The sequence below is a fragment of the Gekko japonicus genome, unplaced genomic scaffold (genome assembly GCF_001447785.1).
Source record: "Gekko japonicus isolate JY-2015 unplaced genomic scaffold, Gekko_japonicus_V1.1 scaffold131, whole genome shotgun sequence".
In the NCBI taxonomy this organism is placed as follows: domain Eukaryota; kingdom Metazoa; phylum Chordata; class Lepidosauria; order Squamata; family Gekkonidae; genus Gekko; species Gekko japonicus.
The window spans coordinates 753028-773079 of NW_015167061.1; the positions used below are offsets into that span (position 1 = coordinate 753028).

Here is a 20052-nt window from a genome sequence, read left to right on the forward strand (position 1 = left end):
AGATCTGTCCTCGCAGAGGAGGGAGAGCTTATACCTGAAGGCGGGCAGGGGAGGGGCTCTGCAACTTACCTGGCTGCTTCTTGCTCCTCGTGGCCTGACTGAGGGCTGCTGGGAGCAGGGGGTGGGGCTTGTTGCATGTGCCCGCCCCCTGGGCTCCTTACTGCCGGAGCTCCGCTCCTGTGCGCTCCCGCAGGAAATGACTCCTGGTTTCAAGGGTATCCTTTCAGCTATACTTTAAAAATATATATATATATTCTGACTCTATTGCAATTACATGGTGTGGTTCAGTCGCAAGAGGGTAGATTTTGACCAGGAAACCCCAAGTTGGTATGCTCAGCCATTCAGTGTCTTTGGTTTTGGGCCAGCCATTCTCAGTAGTCCTGAGCCACGTCGCAGGCAAAAGGGGGGAGAAGACAACTTGCAGCACCCTCAGTTCTGTGAAGGAATGATGGGATAAAAACCAAATCAATAAATATGCCCAATACCCAAAGAGAACCCTCGTAATTCTTTTGCCATTTTCGGTCACTTTCTGTGAATTACGTGCCACACGCTTTTCTGTCCTTTTTGCACGTTCCGCTTTTGCGGTGTAGCTGGCTGTTGCCACAGCTGCCCTTAACGGTTTGTGACCGAAATCAGGAAAGCGGGCTGTAAAGCGCCGGAGAAGAGAAGCCGAAAGACAGAACGTGTCGTAAGCCTCCCGTGGCAACGTCCGTGCTCGAGTTATTCAAAGGCTGTGTTTTTACTTGTAACAGCTCTCCTTACTCTCTCAGCTCCAGCCTCGGACGACGAAGGCAGCACGGCAGCGACAGACGGCTCCACCCTCCGGACTTCCCCGGCTGACCACGGCGGCAGCGTGGGTTCCGAGAGCGGCGGCAGCGCGGTGGACTCTGTGGCAGGCGAACACAGTGGTAATGCCCACCCTCGGCCTGCCCCTGCTACCCGCTGCTTCCTGGGGCCCTGCATTGCTCGGGTGGCTTTTGGAAGGGGGGAGCCAGGCAGGGCTGCTCTGTGAGTCGCGGGATGCTCCCTGTCAAGAGCATGGGCGGCTGGCATTCAGGGCTGCCAAGGCGGAGTGAGCGAGGGTGCAGAGTCCCAGGGGGCCGGGCAAGGTGCTGCTGGGGGGTGGCAGCAGCATATCTATTCAGGGGGTGCTTGAGGGAATGGGGGTGGCGGTGGCAGCACATGTGCCTTATTCTGTGAACTTGGGCAGATCCTGAGAGGGAGGGCAGGAAGGGCTGCCTCATTGCCTAGTACAGTGGTGGCGAACCTATGGCACGGGTGCCAGAGGTGGCACTCAGAGCCCTCTCTGTGGGAACGTGTGCCATTGCCCCAGCCAGGCCCAGACCATCATTAAAGTGTTGAATTCTCTGCCAAATAATTTTAAGTAAATGAAAGCATTTGGGATTGCTTTCCTTACTTTGTTTGGATCATCTTAAGTTAATGTATGAGTTGTTTTTTTCTAAAGTAAAACCTCAGTATTCAGGTTAAATTGCCGTGTTGGTACTTCGTGATAAATAAGTGGGTTTTGGGATGCAGTTTGGGCACTCGGTCTCTAAAAGGTTCGCCATCACTGGCCCAGTCCTTGTGGCCCTTTCTTCCATGCCCAGGGAAATGCTGATTGCCACTCTGGGGTCAGGAAGCCATTTGTCTCCAGGCCGGTTTGGCTGGAGATCCTGGAGATTGTTTTGTCATCTTCTGGGCATGGAACAGAGGTCACTGGGTGTGTGTGTAGGGGGGAGGTATTTGTGAATTCCCTGCCTTGTGCATGGGGTTGGACTTAGATGACCCTGGAGGTCCCTTCCAACTCTATGATTCTATGATCTGTGGGAGAGATGAGCAGAGGTGGTTTTCCCTTGCCTGCCCCTGCAGAGGGACCCTGGACTTCCTTGGTGGGCTCCAGTGTTCCCTCTAAGCTGAGTTAGTGTGAGCTAGCTCACCGGTTTTTTTAGCCTCTGGCTCACACATTTTTGTCTTGGCTCAGGAAGGAGGGCTCCAAAGCCAACTAATTTATGCAGTAGCCGAATCGCTCACTCACAGCTTTAATGCCAGCCGCTCACAAAGTAGGATTTTTGCTCACAGGAATCCACGGCTTAGAGGGAGCATGGGTGGTCTCCCATCCAAGCCCTAACCAGGGCCCACCCTGCTGAGCTTCCGAGAGCTGATGAGCTCAGGCTGGCCTGGGCCGTCCAGCCCCCCTGAGCAGCCCCCGTCTCTGAGCTGGAAGCATGCACCTGAGTTGTGCTTGTGAAGCAGAGTTCAAAGGTGCTCACAGACCCCCCCCCCCCCCCGTTTTTTTTTCTTCTGGCCGCAGCAGTGCCTACGGGGACACAACCGTGGAGGGCCACCCTGCCGGGCCGGGGAGCATCAGTTCCAGCACGGGCGCCATCAGCACCGCCACAGGGCAGCAAGAGGGCGAAGGGTCGGAAGGCGAGGGCGAAGGGGAAGCCGAAGGAGACGTCCACGCCAGCAACAGGTGGGGCCTCTCTTCCAGTGAGTTCCTGGGGCTTGCGGGTAGAGTCTTTCCCCTGGCACGCTCCTTCCTGCCTCAACAAATATCCCCATAATCCCTGAATCATGAGCAGCTACTAACAAAGCAGCTTCCAGTGGATTGAACCATTGGGAGAAATTTCTGTCCTTGCCCTGAATTTGGGGATGGAAAGCGGGCTCTATATTTGGTTAGAAAACAACCATTGTAATAGACTCACAGTATTATAGCTAAGTTAATGGAGCCGAGACATCTACTAGTGATGATGTGAAAACTATAAATAAAACTTTGAAAGAAAGCAAGAAAGAGGGTTCTCCCCTCTCCCCTCCCAAAAAGTTTTCTGTGTTTTGGGGAAATCACTCTACTCCCACTGTGCCCTTAGCTGCAACACTCAGAGAAAACAGGGTCTCTTGCTAGGGAGATTCCATGGATGCCCTTGGGGCGGGGGCAGAAGGTTTGTTCAAGGTGTCCGCCGACTCTGTCTTCGTGATCTGCTCCCTTGTGCAACAAGCCCCTGCTGTGGGAAGCTACTGAAGCCACGAGCTCACTAAAAAAATCCGGGTGCAACTAGCACAGGGGGGTGGTTTTGCTTCCGTGCAGCAGCAGAGTGGCGCGTTATGTTCCTTCTGTGCGGGAGGAGAGAAAGAGGATCGTTTGGCTTCTCGGCCAGGCTTCCCACTGGTACGTGGCGTTTATCTCCGCCCTCACTTTTGCTGGTCTCCTCCCCTTCTTAGATTGCACATGGTCCGTTTGATGCTGCTGGAGAGGCTGCTGCAGAACCTGCCCCAGCTGCGGAACGTGGGCGGGGTCCGTGCCATCCCCTACATGCAGGTAGCTGAACTGGCGCTCCGGTCGCTGTTGTGAGAGTCGCTGCCTAAGAATCTGTGGGTGCATGCTCCTCTCCCCCCCCCCCCACATACCTTTTCCCAGTTTGCTTTTGGAGTCAGCGTCGCTGTTCTTTCTCTGCAGAGGATTTTGTTGTTTTGTTGACCCCTGGACTTTTCGTTACTGTACCCCTTCTCACACGCAACACCCGATCTCCTGTTCATTGATGGGAGGTCGCAAGCACCTCTTGGATCACATGCCGCTGCCCCCTCCTCCTGGTGCGAGATTGTAAACTCCGGCTCCTCGGACATAAAATGCTAATCCTGATTCACTGCAAGAAGGAATAGGGAGAAGCAGGGGTCATTTCGCAGAAAAAGGAGCTGCAGGAGCTCATTAGCATATCTAATAGGCTGTTAGCATAATAGCTCATTAGCATATGCCCACCCTGCCCCATGCTCCGGGCCCAACTGACCCCTGGGGAGGAGAATCTATGGCAGAGGAGAGGGACAGTTTCTCACTCAAGCCTCCCAGCTTTTTAGCCATAGTAAGATTTCATGAGGCTTCAGGGCCTGTGTTTGACGGCACACAGGCTCAATTGCTAGTACTTGTGTGCTGCTTGGGAAAGAATCTCTGGTTTTACTTTTTCACAATACTTCTAAGGTGCTTTTAAAACAATGTGGGGGAGTAAAGAGCTTAAGACGTTTGGTCATAGAGGCTAATAAACATAAGTTAGCAACTTAAATATGACCACCAAGGTAACATCAGATGTTTTATTTATTTATTTATTTTATTAAATTTATATCCCACTCTCCCCACATAGCGGGCTCAGGGCGGGTTCCAAACAAAACTGATCTGCACACAGTGAAGATTTACAATTAAAATAGAAAAAATATCTACATCAATTAAAAGTAAACAATAAAATAAATTATACAATACAGTATGCCTCGACGGGTGATGTTAAGGCTGGCAATACAGGAGAAATCACCGAAGATATCAGGACTGAGAGCCAGGAAATCTCATGGCCGGGTCATAGGAGAGTTGGCACGTTCTGACAGCAGCTGGACCATAGGGATGTATAGGCCGCAGCTGCTGCGCCCTGAGTTTGCCTTCATGTGGTTCTGGCCAAAAGGCTTCCCGAAGTCTCCTCTCTGCCGCTTCTTGGCTTCACGCCCTGCCCGTGTCTGTGTGTTCCCAGGTGATCCTGATGCTCACAACGGACCTGGACGGGGAGGACGAGAAGGATAAGGGGGCTCTGGATAACCTCCTGGCTCAGCTCATCGCAGAACTGTGCATGGATAAGAAGGTGAGGCTTTGGCCTGTGCAACTAGAGCGCCCCCTTGTGACTTGTGTTGGTAGAGTGCCTGAGGGATTGAGGGAGAAGAGAGAGAGAACAGATTGGATTTATACCCCGCCCTTCACCGCCCGAAGGAGTCCCAGAGCGGCTTACAATCTCCTTCCCCTTCCCCTCCCCACAGCAGATACCCTGTGAGGTAGGCGGGGCTGAGAGAGCTCTCCCGAGAACTGCCCTTGAGAGAACAGCTCTGAAGGAACTTACGGCTGACCCAAGGTCACACCAGCAGCTGCATGTGGAGGCGTGGGGGAATCAAACTCAGTTCTCCCAGATTAGAGTCCATGCTCCTAACCACTGCACCAACCTGTCCCACTGTGAGGCCCACTGACTCCTGAGTCTGAGGTTTCAGAGTGGAGGTCTGGCGTATTTATCCCCTTATTCTCAGGGCTGTGTGGATTTCACCATAAAAATAAAATCCTGCCTTGAGACAATCTAGATTCTGCAGCAAGGAGGATTGAATTCTGCACCTGCAAATTCAGGGAACTGGGCAGTGTTGCAGAACTTACAGTTTCTCTTACTTTGCATACAGTTAGCTGTGGGGAGGAGAAGGGGGCTGAGTGAGGCAACCGCCCACAGTTCTCACCAGCCTTGCGTTTATTGGATGTTGACTGCAGCCGGTTACCATTTTTTATTATTTTTGTTTTGTTACATGTGTTAACGTTTTGTAAGCCACTTTGGACACTTCTTTATGGCAAAGTGGAATATAAACATTTCAGTCAATAGTGTGGGGCGAGGGTGGCCACCCGGCAGCCTGCATGCCAAGCCCGTCCTTGGAGCTATCTGGCTCCAGCCCCTGGCAGGAAACGGCTTCCTTGCCAGAGTTCCAGCGAGAGCAATTAAGGGGCCTCTAGATGTTCACTTCAACATGCAGGTTCTCAGTGTTTGGGCGGGGGATTTGGTTCTGCTTGAGGGCAACTGGTTTCCTTCTCCCCTCCCCCAGGACGTGTCCAAGAAGAACGAACGCTGTGCCCTGAACGAGGTCCACTTGGTGATCATGAGGCTTCTGAGCGTCTTCATGTCCCGAACAAAGTCCGGATCCAAGTCTTCCATTTGTGAGGTATTTTTAGGGTGCCCTTTTAAGAAAACTCCTTACCCAAGACAAAATTATTGACTTGCATTTCTTTTGCCAGATCCTGTGGCCCCTCCTGTTCAATTCATTGGGGCAGACCTTCTACTTTTTAAAAGACACCTCTGTACGTTTTAGAGCTTCCTTGTGTTATTTACCACGCAGACCTTCTTTTTAGACTAGGCAGTGAACATAAGAACATAAGAGAAGCCAATGTTGGATCAGACCAATGGCCCATCTAGTCCAACACTCTGTGTCACACAGTGGCCAGAAATATCAGGTGCCCTCAGGAGGCCCAGCAGTGGGGCAGGACACCAGAAGCCCTCCCACTGTTGCCCCCCCCAGGCACCAAGAATACAGAGCGTCCCTTGCCCCCGACTGAGAGTCCCTACCTATACCTTGTGGCTAATAGCCACTGATGGACCTCTGCTCCGTATGCTTATCTAATTCCCTCTTGAAGCTGTCTATGCTTGTAGCCACCTCCACCTCCTGTGGCAGTGAATTCCATGTGTTAATGTGCCTTTCCTAAGCTGTGGGATGTATTCTATTTGGGCTCCAATTAGTGTGGTGTTAAATAGCTTCCAAGCACCCTCTAGGGATCTGACTCTTGTGTTTCCCCTTCAGCTTCCTTTTCACTACTCCCCTCATTTTTGTAAGGTTCCCTTTTTTGAAATCAAATGTTACCGTTTTGGACTCCAAGGATAACTTTCCACTGAGTTGAATGCCAAACTGGCTAGCATGGTAGTCAGTGTTCCCGATTGGTGTAACAACCTCTACATCTCTCGCCAGCTCAGAGCCAAGTCAAGACCACTAACCCTCTGGTTGGCTCTGTAACCAAGTGTTCCAGTGCACAGTCTCTGTTAACGTGAGAGACTGAAGGTTGGCCAGGCCAGTCTTAAGATATTTTGGTGCCTGTGTCAGATAATCCAAATGGCACTCACTGTTTCAGTGGGGCCGGGGCAGGTTTGGTTCCCTGCGGCCATGATGGGCCTACAGCAGTTTTTCCGGAGGCGGTCGTGTGTGTCCCCTGCGGGACTCCTGGTCGCCAGGTGATCAGAAGGCTTGGGGGTAAAGAAGGCCACGTTGAAGCTCAAAGGACATTTTAGAGACTAGCAGAAAACAGTCCTACAACAGCATAGATCCCCATTCCCCATCATAAGCACCGTGAATCTTGTTGAAAGATGCTACAGCTGGGGTGTCGAACTCATTTGTTCGGGCCAGATCTGACATAAATGAGACCTTGTTGGGCCAGGCCCATGTGTGTCATAAAGTGTAATGCCAGGTAGCGGAGATATAAACTTTATAAAGGACACAAACACAAAGGGTTTTTTTTAACTTAAAATTAAAACATGCTTAAAACATTAGCACTTGCAATATTTTGTTTATTTAACAGTGTCTGATAACTGACACCTCTTGCTCTGAATTATTGCATCAAAATGTCTGTGCTGTTGCAATCTTGAGTATGCTGTTCAGGTGTGTATCTGTAAGCTACAAACCTACGATGATGCAGCAGCAGAACTGGAAGAAGAAGAAGACAGCCAGTTCCAGTGCAGGGCTGATAGAAGCCCTCCAGGGGGCTGATCTGGCCCCCGGGCTGCATATTTGACATCCCTGTGCTACAGGGTGGGCCAGGCCAGTATGGGAACCAGAGCCGTCACCCAGATGTGGTATTGTAGTGGTTAAAATGTTAGTAAAAGGTAAAGGTTTCCCTTGCTTGAAAGCTAGTCGAATCTGACTCTAGGGGGCGGTGCTCATCTCCGTTTCCAAGCCGAAGAGCCGGCGCTGTCCAAAGACATTTTCCATGGTTATGTGGCCGGCATGACTAAATGCCCAGGCGTGCAGAACGCTGTTACCTTCCCACTGAAGCAGGACCTATTTATCTACTTGCAATTTCTTGGTTTCAAACTGCTAGGTCGACAGGAGCTGGGGCCAGAGACAGGAGCTCACTCTGTCATGGGGCACTCGGGTCTCGAACTGCTGAGCTACCGACCTTCTGGTCTGCAGCTCAGCATCTTAACCTCTGAGCCACCACGTCCCCGGTGTTAGATTGGGCTTCAGATCCCCACTGAGCCTGCCATGAAGCTCCCTGGCTGATCTTGAGGCAGTCGCTGTCTCTCAGCCCAACCTACCAGGCAGGATTGTATTGTGAAACTAAAATGAAGGAAAGGGAAATGACCAGCTCTATAGCATGAGGAAGAGTGATCTAGAAAACGAATGGCTCTTTGCTCCCAAGCGCTGGAACGCTCCTTCTCCTTCAGCAGCCAGGTCAGCTGTTCCCATGGAAGTCTTGCTCTTGGGGCTGGCCCCCAATAGGCTGCTTTTCGAAGGCCACCCCACCCTTCCTCTCCCTTCTAGCCCCGTTGTTGGCCCAAGTTAAAGCAGGGAATGAGGGAGGGATTTGCAGACGCACTGGCCGGGAAGCTGAGGCGGCTGCAGCAGCAGCATCTAGAAGTTGCTAAGAGGATTCCGTTGATATTTCTTGCTAAAAGGTGCAGTAATGGAGCATTCCTTTTTTTTAAGGGAGGGAAGTCAAGCAAGCCCATGTGGAGGGAAGGGGATTAATAACAAAAGCGCAGAGGTTAAAAATAGATCCTGAACTGCATCGAATGTTAATGAGCTTATGAGCTCGGGGGTTGTTTGGATTTGCCAGGGTGGCTTTAATAGCTTTATTTACAGCAGCTTTTCCGCCAGTCTTTTGTTGTGTATCTCCAGGATGGGGGGGAGGGGGTGGAGATATCAAAGCCAAGGGTGTTTGGCTTCAAGATTGCAGGTGTGAGACGTCTCCCTGCTCAGGTAGGGCTGCGGCCGGTTCTTTCAGTCGGAGCCCTTTGAACACCACAAGCTGGCCAGGGTCCAGAGAAACAAACCGGGATTGGAACTTTCGTTAAGGAGGGAAAATAAGACAGGAATGTGGGCTGAGAGATCTCTCTCCTCTGCTAATCCCCAGCTCGATGCCCCCTGGCACGTGTGTCGACGGGAGATTAGACTCTAGAGGCGATTTGGGTTTTTGTGCCGTCTTCTCCCCTGCCCCCCCGCTTTTTAATAGGCACTTGTTCAAAAGCATCTCTCTTGGTAAACACTTCGTCACTTGGTGTACTCTCAATTTTTTTAAAAAAAATCACCTCCAGACTTCCAGTCTGCTTGTCAAACTGGGTTTGTTAACAAGTCCCAGGTGGCTACTGGGGTCCGAGGCCCTGTTTCCAGGTTGCACGATCCTGATCCATCCCGGCCCTAAGCACGGGGTTCCGGCAGCCCCCTTTTGAAACATGCTCAGCATAACGTACGAGTCCGTGGTGCAGCAGGCACTTCATAGGCGGAAGCGCTGGGTTCAAGTCCTGGCAGCCTCTCTGGTTGTGAAGGGGCTCCCATGGCAGGTGTTTGGAAAGACCCTTCTCTGCGCAAGACCCTGAGGACCCACTGCCAGTCCGAAGGGACAGTGCCGGGGCAGGGGTCCCCTGGCCTGACTCTGTGGAAGGCAGGCGCAGAGGGGGAGGCGTGCTGAGGAGTTGAAGGCAGGCCTGGCCACACGTTGCCCTTCTAGGACTGCCCCGTCCTCTAGGACAAAACCTCCATCACCAGGAAGCACACGGCATGTCCTCCCCCTCCATAAATGAGGCTGGTTTTTACCAAAGAATAAGCAAAGCTGTGCACCATAGAAGATGCTGAGAATCGCAGAAGCTAATAAATACAGTATTGTGGTTATATTTTTATTTATTTAGACAGTTAAATTTAAGCTTTAAAGGAAAAGTGTTATAAATGTTTGACTCAGTTTATAAAGGGATTAATGATGAGAAGACTTGATGTAACTAAGCTAGTTGGAGGATCTCCTCTCTTGGCTTTTTTGGTTAGTAGTGGGTTCTTTACTTTATCCCGTATATGTAGTTCCCCCTCCCTTTTCTTCTGTTGTAGTTTTTGTAGTGATAAAAAATAATAAAAAATCCCCTTCCGGGGGCTTAAAAAAAAAGGTTTCTGATTACTGTTGCACAGCATCATGTAAGGCTGCTTAAAGGGATTGAAAGCAAGACACTAGGAAGAATAGGATATCTGATAACTGCTTCTCCCCCCACCCCTCCCCTCCCGCCGCCGAAGCCGTTCCAAGAGTGTTCCCTGCGCATGCACAGGGGACACTCTTTTACTTTTTTAGACTTCCGCACGCAGGGGGCGCCTTCGCTATATATATATATAAAAGGACATGAATGAAAATATTAAATCACAAATAACAAAGCCATCCTGGTCAGTAGGAATTGGTGTTCATATTTTCTTCTTAAGGCCTCTTTGGTTTATGACTGGTTGCCCATTTATACAAACTGCATACCCTTCTGAGGGATGTTCTTCCGAGATGTGTATATCCTGGTTGTATTGAAAGTTATACCCGAGATAACTTGTAATAGCCTTAACTGAAGAAGAATTTTGAAACAAAGTTATTAATAATCTGGTACCTTCATATCAACTCATCGGACTGCTTACCTGCTTGATCCACTTATGCGTCTTAGCATCTATGCATTATTCTTGTGCTTGTTGCATTTGATGGCTTGGTGATTCGTGATTTAAATATTTTCATTCATGTCCTTATATATATATATTACAATGTTGTATTTATTAGCCTCTGCTACTCTCAGCGTCTTCTATTGTGCTTAATTTTTGATATTTTGCTGGTTTTTACCCAGCCAGGCCTTTGGTCCGTCTAGTCCAGCGCTGACAGCCTCTCTCCAGGTTCTCCGGTAGAGAAGTGTCTTTCCCACCTCCCGCGGCCTGAGATCCATGGAAGGAGGTGCTGTTTGAGCCCCCTGCTCCTCTGCCGCTACGCTGAGGTGCCAGAGAGCCCAGGGCGAAGTCACCCAGATCACACACTGCCTTGCCGGCGGCACCTGTCTGCATGCACAGTGCTCTGGTAGCCCTTGTTAAACTGCCCGTTATCTGCCCCCCAAACGCGTGTGAAGTTTTATAGCCCTTGCTGCTGCAGAGGGACCGTTTTCTCTCCCCCCCCCCCCCCGCCCCCCTGATCTCCAGCGCGACGGCGGCCGCCTTGCTGAGCTCCGGTGCAGTGGACTATTGCCTGCACGTGTTGAAGTCTCTCCTGGAGTACTGGAAGAGCCAGCAGAACGACGAGGAGCCCGTAGCCACCAGCCAGCTCTTGAAGCCTCACACCACCTCTTCCCCGCCTGACATGAGCCCCTTCTTCCTGCGCCAATACGTGAAGGTGAGTGCCAAACAGGGAGGCTGAGCACAGTGTGGCAGCCCCAGTGGGAATCGTAGTTTGGAGCAACGTGGAGTCTCGTGAGCAAAAATTCTACTTTGTGAGCTGCTGGCATTGAAGTTGTGAGCGAGCGATTTGGCCTGCTGCCTAAAGTAGTTTGCTCTGGAGCCCTCCTTCCTGAGCGGAGACAAAAATGTGTGAGCTGGAGGCTAGAAAACTGTAAAATAGCTTATACCAACTCAGCTTAGAGGGAACACTGGTCCCAGCCACCCAGTGATGTGAGCAGGACCTTTCTCAACTGACCTTGTGGCACATTCAGGGCTCCCTCTAAGCTGTGGATTCTTGTGAGCAAAAATTCTACTTTGTGAGCTCCTGGCATTAAAGTTGTGAGTGAGCGATTTGGCCTGCTGCCTGAATTAGTTTGCACTGGAACCCCATCCTTCCTGAGCAGAGACAAAAATGTGTGAGCCGGAGGCTAAAGGACTGTGAGCTAGCTCACACTAACTCAGCTGAGAGGGAACACTGGTTTGGAGGGACTCAAAACTCCCCCTGTCAAAAGCACATCTAGTAAAGACATTTGCTCACTGAAATCCGGCTGAGTTTTATCACTGAACCTAGTTACAATGGGATGTATTATAAAAGGGGGCTAGGTTTGAGAATGTTGTTTAAAAGTACACGGTGGAGAAAAGTGGGGCTGTTTCAACAAGATTACGCCCCCTCCTTGGGACGGGGGGGGGGGAGGATTGGGACTGGTCTGAGTGCAGGGACCCAGGCAGATTACCCATAATCCCCTAGCCTTCCTCATTTAAATATTCATATCCTGCCTTTCCGCTGGAGGGCCTGAGGCCTTGTCCCAGCATCTTTTCTTTTCTTAAGGGGGGGGGAGGGATAGCCCTCGAAAAAGCTCCTCTGTCGGCTGAGGAAGCGCCTCGCAAATGTCAGGGCGAGTGGCAACAGCCCCTCGCGGCTTCCCGGCAGGCTTTCGCAGGCGAGCTTTCAGTCCACCTCCGCCGCTCTGGCATCGCCTTTATTCTGAACATCTGGTGGTGCAGCTTTCGTTTTATTTCTTGCCCCGGCGCAGTACAATGGCGTAAGCCGCATTAAACATTAGGGTGCTCTTTGCCTGGAGAAGAGAACGTGCAGAAATTCTGGAGGCCTGTGGTGGTGATTGCCGGTTTAAGCTCTGCCTTTTATTCCCTCATCTCAAAGGGGCCTGCTGTTTTCACATTACGCTTGTCAGTCAAGGGTCTTCTTTTTTTTTTAATTGCTCCATAGCTGCAGAAAGAGACTCCAGTAAGGATCGACCAGGTGGAATGTAGATAGCTTTAAAAAAAATTGTGGATAAGAATGCAGGTTTGTTTCCCAGTCATACCGTGTCAAGCAAGACCTGTGTAATTTCTGCATAAGCCCCCGAATGTCTGGAGGTTGGCCGACCAAGTCAGACTCAATACTGAAGCGTGCAAAAGGCGGTTGCATATAGCTAGAATGATGGTTCTGTCATGTGCAAGGAGGCTGTGAGTCCCTGGAAGGGCAGATGCAGGAATTCCCTTCCCCCCCCCCCTGGCACTGAGCCATTCCACTTGGAATTCATCCCACCCTTCTCAAGGGTAGTGGCGCGACCTGTTAGCCTCTAGCCAGGGGAAGTTTTATAAAACAGAGTGGGAAAAGGAAGCAACAGTGTCACAATTCATTTTTTTTTAAAGATTCTACCTCTTATTGTTTGGCTGTGAGCCTTGGAATACGTGAGGGCAGCCGTGTGGTTTCTAAAGGCCTCATAAATAGTCTGACGGATTGATGGATGCTCTGCCTGTTTAAGCTACAACTAGCAACAGCCTCTTAAATGACAACAAAACAGCCCCTCCAGTTTCTTACAGCCACAAATATTGGAAAGTGTCAAACTCCAACACCACAGCCGCAGTACAGCAAAAATGGGCAGTCAGTTTGGTGTAGCGGTTAAGTGCGCGGACTCTAATCTGGGAGAACCGGGTTTGATTCCCCACTCCTCCACTTGCACCTGGCTGCATGACCTTGGGCAAGCCGTAGTTCTGTCAGAGCTGTTCTTGAAAAAGAGCAGCTTCTGTCAGAGCTCTCTCAGCCCCACCGACCTCACAGGGTGTCTGTTGTGGGGAGGGGAAGGGAAGGGAGTTTGCAAGCCGCTCTGAGATTCCTTCGGGTAGTGAGGGGCGGGGTATAAAGCCAATCTCCTCCTCCTCCTCCTCCTCTTCTTCTTCTTTGTGAGCAACTGGCATTAAAGTTGTGAGCGAGCAGTTTGACTGCTGCATAAATTAATTTGCTCTGGAGCCATCCTTCCTGAGCGAAGACAAAAATGTGTGAGCCGGAGGCTAAAAAACCATGAGCTAGCTCACACTAACTCAGCTTAGAGGGAACACTGGTCCCTACTGAAGTGCTTGTAGCAGCAGGCTTGGGGAAGAGCCTTTGGAGAGCCTCTGCCAGGGACAGGAAGACAGGGCATGGTCAGGGTCCAGAGATGATGGCCACTTCTTTAACTCACCCTGACGCCATGCCCAATAACGATCTTTTCTTACCCCCAGGGCCACGCTGCCGACGTGTTTGAGGCTTACACCCAGCTCTTGACGGAGATGGTGCTGCGGCTACCCTACCAGATCAAGAAGATCGCCGACACCAACTCCCGCATTCCACCGCCAGTCTTTGACCATTCCTGGTTCTACTTTCTGTCAGAGGTGGGGTGTGGCATGATGTTTTTGGGGAGAGGGGTGGTGATGCCTGTTCAGGCTCATTCGCACGCTTCAGAGAGGCTGTGCTGAAGCCGATGGTCTGGTGGCAGACAGTCCATCAGAAAGGGCCAGCCATCGAGCAGACTCGTCAGGGGCTGAGTGACAGGAGCCTCAGGGCGGAAAGCACCATGTGACCAGGCGGAATCTTGTTGGTGGGTCATGCCGCACGCAATGCCCCCTCTAAGCTGCGGAGTCCTGTGCGCAAAAAATCTACTTTGTGAGCTGCTGGCATTAAAGCTGTGAGCAAGCAATTCGGCCACTGCATAACTTAGTTTGCTCTGGAGCCCTCCTTCCTGAACTTAGACAAAAATATGTGACCTGGAGGCTAAAAAAACTGTGAGCTAGCTCACACTAACGCAGCTTAGAGGGAAGACTGGTCACATGTCGTCTTTGGAGCTCATAGCTGCTTCACCCTCCACCCTCTGACTCTGGAACCTTTCCATTGTGTGAAGAGGGTGTGTTTGGAAACCACTCAGTGAACAACGTGGACTGTTGCTGTCTTGCTGGGGGGGGGAATGGAAGGGAGAGGTGTCGTGGGGGAGAAAAAAACTGTTAAGATACAAAAAGCCTAGAGTTACACCTTTCTGGGCTAAAATTCAGCTGGTGTGTAGTCCAGCTTCCAATTCAAAGTTGTATAGAGTCTTTGTCAGAGAGAGGCCCGGGGACAGCACGATTCCGCTCTGTGGAGGGTCAGCTTTTTATTTTTCTGTCTCTTTGGGGAAAAGCAGAGTAGTCTGGGGTACTGTGGCTTGTCTGCCTGCGATCCTCCTCCTGTGGAGCTGTGTCTGTGTTGGTCGGAGGCATGCTATGTGACCGGTGCTGAAGGCAGGTCTGTGTAGACCCGCAGGACTCTCCCCTTCACATGCATAAACGCAGCTTCGGTGCGGACAGAGAGGCCGCATTGCGATCAGCACGTTCTTTCTCACCCTGCCTAGTACCTGATGATCCAGCAGACGCCCTTCGTCCGACGCCAAGTCCGCAAGCTGCTGCTCTTCATCTGCGGCTCGAAGGAGAAGTACCGGCAGCTCCGGGATCTCCACACGCTGGATTCCCATGTCCGTGGGATCAAAAAGCTCTTGGAAGAGCAAGGGATTTTCCTGAGGGCGAGCGTGGTCACGGCCAGTTCAGGCTCCGCCCTGCAGTATGACACGCTCATCAACTTGGTAAGGAAGGGGAGTGGGAGCTGCCCCTTGGGCTGCAGGTGGGCTTTTGGAGCAGCTTCCGGGAGGAGGGGAGGACTCTGTGTCTTTGCGGAAGCCACTCCATTTGCGGGCTTGCCTAGTTGTTCGCGGGGCGGCCCTTTGCTTGTTAAATCCACGTGGGGAACCACAGGAGGGGGGAGAGCCTGAAGGTGGCAAAGCTGAACTCTTACAGAGAGGCGGCAGCATGGAATTAACCGAGCCCAATCGCAAGCTGTACCCTGGCAACTGCGGAGGTCTGCTTTAGGGACCGTTAAAAAGACCTGAGATGATTCGTGATTCTGAAAATGCTGCCGAGGCACTCTGTCCCCCTCCCCCCGAAATTAAGAGTGGAGACCTCCATCAGTCTTGCACCTGAAACTTTTGGAGCGTGTGAGCGTAACAGAGGCCCTGCCTCAGAGCTGTGTTTCTGAATGAGTCACTGTTCTGAACACGCCCCCTCATAGAAGGCAGGCCCAGACTGATAACTCATGCAGAAATACAGTATGTCTGTGAAAGGGTGATTCTGTTGAGTCTCTGCAACGGGTGTGACTGGATCCCTCATTGACACCCAATGCAAAGACAGAGCAGGATTCCCCACCTCCATCAGCACCTGACAGCGGGGGTGGGTGATCCCAGAAGAGAAAGTTTGGCAGAGACGCAAAGGGCAGCCTCCAGCGTGGGTGGTGTTTCAGGCCTCTCATTCCGAAATTAGTTCTCAACAGAGGGATTCACTGGTTTCCGTTTCAGTTTGCATTTCAGAGGGCATAAATGTTCTTTAACCACTTGCTGGACTTTTGTATTTTTCTATAAACGTTGCAAGATCAGAATCATTTAGAATGTAAAAAAGGTGGTCTTATCCACTGGTGGTGTCGGTGGTGTTTATGGCCTTTCTCTCATACCCAGAAAGGTTCCTGGCCTGACATCTCTACAAGTCGGGAAGCCCCGGCTTGGTCCTCCCTACCCGAATTCTTCTGTATGTTTTTCAGATGGAGCACCTGAAGGCTTGTGCGGAAATCGCCACACAGCGAACAGTGAACTGGCAAAAATTCTGCATCAAAGACGACTGTGAGTGGATTCCTGGGGGTGGGGTTGTCTCAGAGGGACAAGATTCTGTGCTGGAGCTGGAGACTCCCTGATTCCGCTGTCAGTTTGCCCGCTTTTTCCACAGTGGGGAGAGATCATTGCAAATGTTGCCCCTTCTGTTTCCTTTGTAAGGTTCGTCAGGATGGCTGGGGTATCAGGTGAAGGGGGGAGCAGTAGGTTTGCATAAGGGCATCGTCTGGGGTGGGGCAAAGGCCAGTGTCTGTTGCCTGGCAACTACCGAAGGCTGAGTAGATTTAGCAAAATGAGGCCTCTGCTTTTCCGAGTTTGCCTCTGTGGCTGTGAGGTCTAGAAGCTTGCTCTTTGACTAAAACAAATCTCGGTGCCCACAGAATCTGTTTCCTTGTTCCTGCAAAGTGTGGTTTAATAATCAGTAGTATGGACGACCCAAAGGGTTTGTTTGTTGAGCCAGTTTGGTGTAGTGGTTAAGTGTGTGGACTCTAATCTGGGAGACCCACATTTGATTCCCCACTCCTCCACCTGCAGCTGCTGGAGGACTTTGGGCAAGCCATAGTTCTGTCAGAGCTGTTCTTGAAAGAGCAGTTCTGGAAAGAGCTCCCTCAGCCCCACCTACCTCACAGGGTGTCTGTTGTGGGGAGGAGAAGGGAAAGGAGTTTGTAAGCCGCACTGAGACACTGAGTGAAGGGCGGGGTATAAATCCAATTTCTTCTTCTTCTCTCTCTCCCCATCCCTCCTCCTCTTCAGCTGTCCTCTACTTCCTGCTGCAAGTCAGCTTCCTGGTGGACGAAGGGGTGTCACCAGTCCTGCTGCAGCTGCTGTCCTGCGCTCTGTGCGGCAGCAAAGTCCTGTCGGCCGCTTCTTCCTCTGGGTCGTCCAGCACTTCGGCCTCGGCCCCTGCAGGTTCTGGGGCTGGGCAGCCAGCCGGGCAGAGCAAGTCCTCTGCCAAGAAGAGTAAGAAGGAGGAGAAGGAGAAAGACCGGGACGGTAAGCTGGGGCGGGCGGGAGGGCATCTTCGGTCTCTCCGTAGGCTTGAAGACTGCTGCCCTTTTCAGTGAAAGGACGGAGGAGTCTAGAGGCTGGCTCTTCTTTCCATTCCTGACATGGGGAGTCTGCAAAACTGCCCTGCTGCGTTCTCAGTTGGCAGCCCAATGGGGTATGGTGGCTGTAGGCATCCCATCTCCCGCAGCCCTGGGCGACTGGAGGGGGCCAGTCTGCTGAATAGGAAGTGTCCCGTCCTGGGCCGGGGGCGTATGTCCGTTCTCACTCCTCCGCCTTGCAGGGGAGGGCTCTGGCAGCCAGGAAGACCAGCTGTGCACCGCCCTGGTGAACCAGCTGAACAAGTTTGCCGACAAGGAGACCCTGATCCAGTTCCTGCGCTGCTTCCTCCTGGAGTCCAACTCCTCCTCGGTCCGGTGGCAGGCCCACTGCCTGACCCTCCACATCTACAGGTGAGCCAGCTTGACCTTGCCCCTCGTCAGGGGTCCTTTCCTAGAAAAAGAGGTGCAGGATCTCATTTGCATAACTCATCTGCACATGCCACACACCCCCTGACAAAGGGCAGGCATGTTTAAAATGAGTTCGGGCATATGCAAATGAGTTTAATCCCCCCCCCCCCCCCGTCTCTCCACAAAAGCAGAGAGGCTCAGGGGGAAAGGCGGGCATGTCTGCCTCCCTGTCCTTCCCGGCTGGAGACGCGCTTGGGTTCCCTGCCCCATCTTCTCCAGGTGCCCTGTAGCTGCAGGGCATCTAGAGAAAATCGGGCAGGGAACCCAGGGCATTTAAATCCCCCCCCTCCCTGAGTCTCTCCAGGGGTGGGGCCCGGGCTCCTTACTGCCGGGGCGCTCCGGCAGGAAATGGCCTCTGCCCCTCGTACTGTGTGGGTCGTGGTCCCCGTCCTAGCCCTAGGGCAGCATCATTCAGGTGGCCCCTCCCCTTTTGCAAGCTCCCATGAAGCAGCCACTTCTTGCAGGGGTATCCTGACTTGGAGCCTGGGAAGGGGTGAGCAGATGCTGGGTGGGGACAGAGACGGTGGCCTCTGCTGTGGTTCTGGCCAGAAAGGAACCGGACCGCCAAAAGGCGCGAGATAAAATATGGCTCTTTGGGTCAGTGGCCCTGTCACGGCTCAGGTGGGGTGTCACCTGACACTTCCACCACTCTGGAATTAGGATCCCTTGAGAAGGCCTTTAGACCTCCCTTTTGGCCAAATAATAGGCGTGAGGACCAGGCAGAGTGATCAATGAAAATAGTTTATTTTATAGGTGGTCAAACAAACAAGGTGCAGAATAATAACAGTAAGTGGGTGAAAAGAAAGGAAATCAAATGCCCTAACGTGTCTAAATATATACTGTCTCTAGCTCACTATCTCAAGTGACTACCCACCCTTTCCTCAGGATGAGGGTTTCTTCCCCACAGCAGCCTCTTTCTTCTGGCCCTGTTTCCTGAGAAGAAGAACAGCTTTCCCTCTTGTACCAGTTCTTTTATTCCCTAGCTTTCTTCTTCGCTATTGGTCAAACTTGGCGCCAAAACTTCCCAAGGCCTTCTGAGGTTTGTAGGCCCAGCCTCCCCTACTGCTAGCCAGGCCCCCTGGGCCTACTAGGCCTCTGGTCGCACAGCCCAGATCATGACAGGCTCTACCTCTTTCGCATGCAGATCTGTCCTTCTTGGAAGGCCCTGCCAGAATGCCTGGGCAGGGGATGGGCAGGGGCTCCCTCAGCAAGTGGACCCTGGGATTCTTGAAATGGGGGGGGGGATGGGTTTCTTACCTTACAGCTCTGGACAGGGAGGAGAGGAATGAAGCGCAGAGCAGGGCACCCGTATTTTAGCCGGGGCACGGAGGGGGTCAGGGAGCCCTCTTTGGTAATCCGCCTCCATTTGTCTCCCGCCCTCCAGGAACTCGAACAAATCCCAGCAAGAGCTGCTGCTGGACCTCATGTGGTCCATCTGGCCGGAGCTGCCAGCTTACGGGAGGAAGGCGGCCCAGTTTGTGGATCTCCTGGGCTACTTCTCTCTGAAGACGCAGCAGACGGAGAAAAAGGTGTGTGTGTGTGTGGTGGGGGGTCCCTTGGAAGCAGCAGCCCCCCCCCCCCCCCGCTGCTGCAGGGTGAGATGAGAATTTGTGTGGCTGTTGTTCATCTGAGCATTCTCATAGGAAGGAAAACAAAATCGTGTCATCGGGACTGTAGAGTGTTGTCGAGCTGCCCCTCCCCTCCCCTCCCAACAGGCCACAATCCGGTTTAGAAGATCACAAGAACCAGAGTAGGGGGTTCTTGACAACATGGGTATTCTTGATAGCACAGTCATTTGTGTTTTAAACAAAGCATTATTGTTGTTCTTGTTATTAATTCAATTTATACCCTGCCCTATCCCACAAGTGGGCTCAGGGTGGCTTACAGCATAGAATTCATAAAACAATAAAACCAACAAAACAGTCAATGGCACTATAGAGAATATCCACAAACCCCATGCCTCATATCTTAGCATGGGGGGGGGGGGGTTTTTGCAGGGCAGATAAGGGTCAGATTGTCATTCAGGGAATGGCATTTCTAGCATGCCCAGAACTGGCAAGGACTAAGCCCATCCCCTCACTATGATAAGCAGCCTCAGGGACTCAATAAAGCAATTTCGAATACAGTTCCCCACATACAATCTTGACAGGTCAGGTGCAATGCTCCCTCTAAGCTGTGGAGTCTTGTGAGCAAAGATTCTACTTTTGTGAGCTACTGCCATTAAAGTTGTGAGTGAGCGATTTGGCTACTGGACAAATTAGTTTGCTCTGGAGCCATCCTTCCCGAGCTAAGACAATAATGTGTGAGTCGGAGGCTAAAAAACTGTGAGCTACCTCACACTAACTCAGAGGGAACCCTGGTCAGGTGTCTTATCCCCACAGTGGAGTTCAGGGACCCAGGAGGGAGAGGAAGAGAGCCTCCGTGGCTCCGTGGTTCGAACTGAGAGCTCCCTGATTCTTGGGTCCCTTTCAGCTGCTGCCTCACATCAGCTCTCTTACTTCCCTCTCTTGGGAGGGAATTTCGTTGCTTCTTTGAGACCTGCTCCCCCCTGTGACAGACGGCCTTATGCTGCCAGGCCCAGTAATGGCCCCTGTGGAGACATCATTGAGAGAATTTCATTGTGC

General features: G+C 51.8%; 1 protein-coding gene across 1 annotated transcript in view; it reads left to right on the top strand.

Moving 5' to 3' along the window:
* Window positions 1-20052, top strand: part of UBR4 (ubiquitin protein ligase E3 component n-recognin 4) — a 136680-nt gene that overhangs the window by 71355 nt on the left and 45273 nt on the right. The window contains 13 exon segments of the mRNA XM_015412557.1: window positions 771-908; window positions 2299-2473; window positions 3220-3316; window positions 4506-4613; window positions 5602-5718; window positions 9997-10003; window positions 10725-10927; window positions 13477-13626; window positions 14616-14843; window positions 15848-15926; window positions 16668-16907; window positions 17203-17371; window positions 18813-18957. Coding sequence (XP_015268043.1) covers window positions 771-908; window positions 2299-2473; window positions 3220-3316; window positions 4506-4613; window positions 5602-5718; window positions 9997-10003; window positions 10725-10927; window positions 13477-13626; window positions 14616-14843; window positions 15848-15926; window positions 16668-16907; window positions 17203-17371; window positions 18813-18957 — 1856 coding nt within the window.